The sequence below is a fragment of the Mobula birostris genome, chromosome 30, assembly GCF_030028105.1.
Source record: "Mobula birostris isolate sMobBir1 chromosome 30, sMobBir1.hap1, whole genome shotgun sequence".
In the NCBI taxonomy this organism is placed as follows: domain Eukaryota; kingdom Metazoa; phylum Chordata; class Chondrichthyes; order Myliobatiformes; family Myliobatidae; genus Mobula; species Mobula birostris.
In genome coordinates, this window is record NC_092399.1 from 4,168,182 (window position 1) to 4,176,108 (window position 7,927).

The 7,927-nt window shown below is 45.0% G+C and overlaps 1 protein-coding gene across 1 annotated transcript in view; it reads left to right on the forward strand.

Annotated features, from left to right (window-relative positions):
* The window catches only part of LOC140190600 (exostosin-1-like), a 343,177-nt gene extending 336,714 nt beyond the window's left edge, over positions 1–6,463 (forward strand). The window contains exon 11 of the mRNA XM_072247298.1: positions 5,539–6,463. Coding sequence (XP_072103399.1) covers positions 5,539–5,724 — 186 coding nt within the window. The 3' untranslated portion in view covers positions 5,725–6,463. The remainder of the gene's footprint in view (positions 1–5,538) is intronic.
* The last annotated feature ends 1,464 nt before the right edge of the window (positions 6,464–7,927 follow it).

The following is a 7,927-nucleotide window of genomic DNA, read 5'->3' on the forward strand; positions in this document are numbered from 1 at the left end:
GGTACCTGGTTAGTGGATCTTAAAAGTAGAAATTTGTGGAAGAATCCCAGAGCTTGGGTCTAGGCAGCTGTTGCATGCAATCCAATGGTGTCAATAGAGTAAATGTAGGCAAGCTTTTTTCACTGAGGTTGGAAGGGACTACAACTAGCGGTCATGGGTTAAGGGTGAAAGGTGAAAAGTTTAAGGGGAACATGAAGGGAAACTTCTTCGTTCAGAGAGTCATGAGAGAGTGGCATGAGCTGCCAGCACAAGTGGTACATTCGAGCTTGATTTCATGTTTAAGAGACGTTTGGATAGGTGCAGGAATGGTAGGGGTATGGAAAGCTATGGACCCAGTGCAGGTTACTGAGAATAGGCAGCGTAAGTGGTTTAGCATGGACTAGATGGGCTGAAGGGCCTGTTTCTGTGCTGTAGTGTTCTATGGCTCTATTGAATGGCTGAGCTTTGGGGCCATTTTGCCAACTGTTGCTCACAATTCTTCTGGTATTAATATCAAATCAAAGTTTCATGGAGAATTAAGTAACAAGACATGCATTAGACAGAGGCTGCCTGAACTTGGGACTGAAATGGCTGAAGGGGAGGCTGCTAATGGCAAAACAGTGCAGGTTGAGCCCGACGAACATGCGCAATCAGAACAGACACAGATATGAAGGCGTGGGCTTGTCCTGCAGCTTGAAGTAGTGAAGAATAAGCATGTATATTACCAAGAAGGCCAGCACCCTGAAGAAAGATAATAAATAGCCTTGTCTGTAATTAACCTTATACCCCATCTACTTGGAGAATTAATTGACTAACACTCCAAGCTTCCCGTATTGATGGAGCCGATGTAGTTTGCCCTTGTGCCTCCCGTGGCAGAGGTCAGAGATTGCTCGAATAAACTTGGAATCCCTTTGCACACGGCCTGCCTCGTTTACTGGTTACAGACCAGAAGGTAGGACCATTATTTGTGTTTCAGCCGTTAATAAGCTGAACTGTCGAAAACAAATAATCAAAAAGCAATGACCAATCTGCTGGAAGAACTCAACAAGTCAAGCAGTGGGGCGGGGAGGGGTGTGAATAAATTCTCAATATTTTAGGATAAATCCTGCATAAGCTCTTGCTGCATAGACTCAACCGAATGCATCAGGACACATCACAGGAACCTACAGAAAGTGACACTGAGAAGCAGAAAGAGGTACAAGAGCAGGCGAGCCAGAGAGAAATGTGGGTCTTGAAGTCGAGGTTCAATGGCTGCTCAGTCTGTTGGATTTCTCCTGAAGATTATTTGTTGCCCCAGAGTCCAGTATCTGCAGTCTCTTTTCTGTCCAAAAGTTAGAAGTATTGTCTCTGTATTGAAATCACCCTTCCCAACAGGGTCCTTCTTCCTTTCAATCAATGTAGGTGTCAATTCTGACTTAGTAGATAACCCTTCCACCTTAAGAATCAGAAGGTCATGGATTTGTCCCACCCCAGAGACTTTACCATGTAATTAAAGTCTACCGTGTCAAAGGGAATAGCTCTGTCAGTGTCATCTTTCAAATGAGAGAAAGAGCAAAGGTCCCATCTGCCCAGTCAGCTAAAATAAGTCCTGCCTTGCCAGAGAGCTATGATGAAGAGAGGAAATCAAGGCAAGAGGTTGGGTAAAGGATACACTCATAGACAAGCTGGCTCTTGCATTCTCTTGGAGTACGAAAGAGTGAACATTATTGCCGCTTGAAAAGTTTAACATTTCATCCACAGCTTCCGCTGTTTGTTGAGACCAAGTGAATAGAATCAGTTTTCAAGATGCTACCTGATCATTCATTCTACTCCCTGGCCAGCTGGAGGTGGATTGATTTTCAGTTCGATTGGTTAGGCAGCCCCATGAGATTTAGACACCATCACTCATGGGTTGAACTAACTCTGACAACGAGCAATCAATGATGTGCCCACTGTGGACAGGAGGTTTTGGAATCATACCACCGCCCCTTGTTGTTGATAAATTATTGATTCACTCCTGCTGAATTATTTAGGGGCCACAATTCTAGTAATGGCTGAAGTAAATGAATTCCAAAAAGCTGTGCCTGTAGCATTGTCTGCACAACAGGATAAATGGGCTACTGCGATGTAGCTGCCCTGGATCATAGAATTTTAGTTAAATACTGTCCATCTTAAAATTATTGGTTGCATTATTTGTTTTGGCATTTCTCCCCCCGCAGTTAGTTCTATAGCAGCCTGTGCATTGCTTTATTCTCTTGGGAGATAAAACCACAAGACACAGGAGCAGAATTAGGCCATTCAGCCCATCAACTATGCTTCATCGCCAATTTACTACCCCTCTCAACCCCATTCTCTTGCCTTCTCCCTGTGATCTTTGAAACCCTTGCTAATCAAGAGCCTTCCAAACACTGCTTGAAATATACTTAATGACTTGGCCTCCGCAGTCATCTGTGGCAATGAATTCCACAGGCCCACCACCCTCTGTCACTCTACATCAGGAAGACAAACAAAATGATAATTGACTTCAGGAAGGCAAGAGGTCTCAAACAAGCCCCACTATTCATAAACGGTGAGGTAGTGGAAAGGGTCTACAGCTTCACGTTTTTGGGGATGAACATCACCGAGGACCTCTTTTGGTCTGTCAACACAACTTTGATAGTAGAGAAGGCACTACAGTAACTATACCAGCTGAGCTGTTTAAGGAGAGCTAATCTGCCCCCAAAATTGCTGTACAACTTTTACTGATAGAGAGCATACTGACACACGGAGTGACAGTGTGGGACTATAGCTGCAGCAAGACAGATCACAAAGCACTCCAACGGATGATTAGGATGGCCCAGCACATCATCGGGACTCAGCTGCTGATCTGGAGACAACCTACAACTCTCAATGCCTACTGCACATTTGTAACATCATTAAATACCCATCCCATCCCGGACACGGTCTCTTCAGTCTCCTGCCATCTGGTAGGAGATGCGGAAACATCTTAGCCAAGAGGGTAAGACTGAAAAACAGCTTCTTCCTGAGGGCTGTTGTGCAGCTGAATAATGCTACGCCCTGGCTTGCCAACGGCCTTTGACTGTTATGGACTCTCAAAGTCACTTGTTGCACGTTAGTATGGGATTTTTTTAAAATTAAGCCATACCTCATGCATTGTAAATATCAGTTTTGTACATACTGAAGTAGCCGTGCAATCTCGTTGTCTTGGACAACGACAATAAAATTCTACTCTATTCTATGGTTAAAGAAATTTCTCCTCCTCTCTGTCCTAATGGGACATCCTTGTATTCTGAGGCTGTGCGCTCTAATTCTAGACTATATGAAATATCCTCGCCACATCAACTCTATCTAAGCCTTTCAACATTTGAACAATGACATCTCTCTCCCCCCGTACCTTATTCTAAACTCCTGCGAGTACAGGCCAAGAGCTTTCAAGCACTTCTCATACATTAACCTTTTCCTTCCCAGAGCATTCTTGTGAACCTCCTCTGGACCCTCTCCAATGCCAGCACATGTCTTCTTAGATAAAGGGCCCAAAACTGCTCATAATACTCCAAATGTGGACTGACCAATGTCTTATAAAGTCTCAACATTACCTCCTTGCTCTTATACTCTCGTCCTCTCAAAATGAATGCTAACTTTGTATTTGCCTTCCTCACCACCGACTCAATCTGTTCAACCTTCTTTCTATTCTAGTACTTTTCCTGTAATACCATCTTGTTCAGTGGTCTTATGTGGCACCTTGTATGACGTGGGTGATCATGGTCTATCCATACCATTATTATTCTTGGCAAGTTTTTAACAGAAGTGGTTTGCCATTGCCTTCTTCTGGGCAGTGCCTTTACAAGACTGGTGACCCCAGCTATTGTCAATACTCTTCAGAGATTGCCTGGCATCAGTGGTTGCGTAACCAGGACTTGTGATTATGCACCAGCTGCTCCCATGGCTTCAGGTGACCCTGGTTCAGGGTTAAGCAGATGCTGCACTTTGCTCAGGGGTGACCTGCAGGCTAGCAGAGTGAAGGTGCACCTTCCACATCCTTTGGTAGAGATGTATCTCCACCCTGCCACCCACATAAACGATCACATATCCCTTCTCCCCCATGTTTGTCCTTGCCTTTGTAGCAACCTTAAGTTCTGTCTGCGAGAACAAGTTCCTTTAAGGCAGTGGTCCCCAACCACCGGGCCACGGACCAGTGCCGGGCCGCAAAGCATGCGCTACCGGGCCGCGAGGAAACGATATGATTTGGCAATAGGAGTCAACTGCACCTTTCCTCATTCCCTGTCACGCCCACTGTTGAGCCATTACACGAGGTCATTACGCACGCGTCATCCATGTCAGCGCGGGAAGGAGATCAACTCCTCGAGCTTGCGAATGACGGTGGGCTGAAAAGCATATTTGACATAACATCTCTGCCGGCATTCCAGATCAAAGTCAAGGCTAAATATCCTGAGATAACCACGAAAGCACTGAAAATGTTGCTTCCATTTCCAACATATCTCTGCAATGAATGCAACGAAAACCAAATTGTGGAACAGACTGGACATAAGGAACCCCCTTCGAGTATCGCTGTCTCCCATCACCCCTCGATGGGACCGTCTTGTTACAGCAAAACAAGCCCAGGGCTCCCACTGATTCAGCGATATTGGTGTGTTGCAATGATTTTATATGTTCATATGTGGAAAATATGTGCTGTGTGTTTAATATCCAAATGTTACTTAAAATGTTATGATGCTATTGACTTATATAACCATATAACAATTACAGCACGGAAACAGGCCATCTCGGCCCTTCTAGTCCGTGCCAAATGCTACTCTCACCTAGTCCCACTGACCTGCACTCAGCCCATAACCCTCCATTCCTTTCCTGTCCATATACCTATCCAATTTTTCTTTAAATGATAATACCGAACCTGCCTCTACCACTTCTACTGGAAGTTCGTTCAACACTTACTTCAAGCTCCCCTGATAATTGACTGATCGCTATATTCATGCAAGGAAAATAGGCGCTGTGTGTTTAATATTAAATTCGTTAGATAAATCCTTTTAGAAACGAAATTGAGTGTATTAGCCACTTATCACCTATATTGCGTTCGTGATTAACAGCACGCATGCGCACTGGTGCCCACGCAAGTCTTCATGGCCATTGTAGTCTTTCTCGGGGGTAAACCCAACGTATTTGACTGCTACTCTTGTTCGTTGGCAACCCTACCACCCCCCCCCCACCCCCCGGTCGGCCGGTCCGCAAGAACGTTGTCAATGTGAAACCGGTCCGCAGAGCGAAAAAGTGTTGGGGACCCCTGCTTTAAGGCCTTCTGTAGTGCTATATAGCAAGGACTTAGTAGTTATGAATTTTCTTGCAACCCCTATTCAGAGAACAACAGGTCCTGTTGCAACACATTATTTGGGTGTAAAGTAACAAGACTGTTTCTGAACACCTTTGGGCATTTTCACATATGTATGCAATAGTACAATAAACCGCAGATCAGAAAGGGAGTAGATCCAGTTTCTAGGTACAGCGATTTGTGCTCACACTTCTAATTCTGACCCGTGTACTTTTCTTTCCCCTCCAATCATACAGGGTTCAAAGAGTACCCTCTGGGCCAATCCAGACCATTTCACACAAAGACAGAACTGCATTAACAGATTTGCCAGCTGGTTTGGCTACATGCCCCTCGTACAGTCGCAGCTCCGTCTTGACCCTGTCCTGTTCAAGGATCAAGTCTCCATCCTCCGAAAGAAGTACCACGACATCGAGAGACCGTGAAGGCCAAGATTTGGAACTCTTGCTGCAGGTCTGGCCAAAAAACACCATGGAGCCAAAGAGCGTAAAACACGAAAGAACAGATCAAGGCTCGTGTACTCTTCCGAAACCCTTAAGACAATCGTCTGCACAGCCTGTGAATGGGCCAACTGACTTTATTTTTTAAGAATCACTGTTATTTACTACAACACAATCCATGTGAATTCATTAAACAGAAATGTAATCTCTCTCTCTTAATTGTGACAGTTTTGGAAGAAGGTTCGGAGAAGTGACCCAGATCCCGTCAGAGCTGGTTGAGTGCAGCTGGTAAACTGTGCTTAAACTAGTTCCAACAGAATGTTAACCAGTTCTTTTCGGTTACTTACAATATAAACTACTTTCCATGAATGAGTGTTTGTTTGCTGTTTGAAAGCTTGTTCCAGTAAGTGCTCAGCAGTGCAATCAGGCATTGGATGGCTTCTCCAGGGTAAGTGAGGGAACTGGGTGGACAACTGGCAACTTGTACAATTTTATTATGTTTCATTGTTAACCTACTGCAAGTCGTGCCAGGCACTGCACATTACTCCCACTTACAGGAGTCTTGGTTCTGGTCCAATGTTATTGGCTGGGGGCTGTTGATGATGCCATGGTTAGTTTGGCACACGACAGTTTACATGAAGATTCATTGACTTGGGTTTTGTGTAAGATTATTCATGGCTAAAGAAAATAATACAGTTCAAAATGAAAAATGCATGTTCTGCCCACGGGATTATGTTGTATTAAATTACATTTTGTCCAGTTGCGTCACATTGCATTGCATAATTTAGCACAGGCTTTTCAATCTCCTTTCAAATCACAATGGCACTGACATCAGACGGCATTAACCCTGATATGTCAATTCCAGCCCTTCAACAGAGCTATCCATTTAAGCCCATTCCTGCCTCAATCCCTATACCACTACAGTAAAAAAAACAATTATTTCAAAGGTACAAGAAGTTCATTTATTATCAAATTATACAACTCTGAAATTCTTCTTCTCCAGATAGCCACAAAACCAAGTAGAGGGTGACACTGTAATGTAGAGGGAGAAAGAAAAGAACAGCAGCACAATATTCAACCCCTCCCCTCACAAAAAAAATGAACAAAAGCAAGGGCAGGAACATCAACCCCTAAATCCCCCTCCCCCACACAAAAGAAAATGAGAAGAATGAGGTGAAAAACAGAATATTAAAAAAACTATAAGGCAGAAAAAATGTCTACAGGTCATGTCCAAATCTATATCCATATCCAAAATGCAAAAAACCCAAGTAGCAATCTCTGGGTACAGCAGCAGGCCACACATGCTTCCGTCTCTGGCAACAGAGAAATCCCACCAGCGATCAAAAGACAGTCTCCCCTCTCCAGTAGCAGAGCGATCATACCAGTGATCTAAACGCAGACTCCCCTCTCCAGTAGCAGAGTGATCTTACCAGCAATCAAAAGGCAGTCTCCCTTCTCCAGTAGCAGAGCGATCATACCAGTGATCTAAACGCAGACTCCCCTCTCCAGTAGCAGAGTGATCTTATCAGCAATCAAAAGGCAGTCTCCCTTCTCCAGTAGCAGAGCGATCATACCAGTGATCTAAACGCAGACTCCCCTCTCCAGTAGCAGAGTGATCTTATCAGCAATCAAAAGGCAGTCTCCCTTCTCCAGTAGCAGAGCGATCCCACCAGTGATCAAAAGGCAGACTCCCCTCTCCAGTAACAGAGCGATCCCACCTGTGATCAAAAGGCAGTCTCCCCTCTCTGTAGCAGAGCAATCCCACCAGCTATCAAGACAGTTTCCCCTCTCCAGTAGCAGAGTGATCTCACCAGCGATCAAAAGGCAGACTCCCCTCTCCAGCAGCAGAGTGATCCCACCAGTGATCAAAAGACAGTCTCCCCTCTCCAGTAACAGAGCAATCCCACCAGCGATCAAAAGACAGTTTCCCCTCTCCAGTAGCAGAGCGATCCCACCTGTGATCAAAAGGCAGTCTCCCCTCTCCGTAGCAGAGCAATCCCACCAGCGATCAAGACAGTTTCCCCTCTCCAGTAACAGAGCGATCTCATCAGTGATCAAAAGGTAGTCTCCCCTCTCCAGCAGCAGAGTGATCCCACCAGTGATCAAAAGACAGTCTCCCCTCTCCAGTAACAGAGCAATCCCACCACCAGTGATCAAAAGGTGGTCTTTCCCCTCTCCAGTAGCAGAG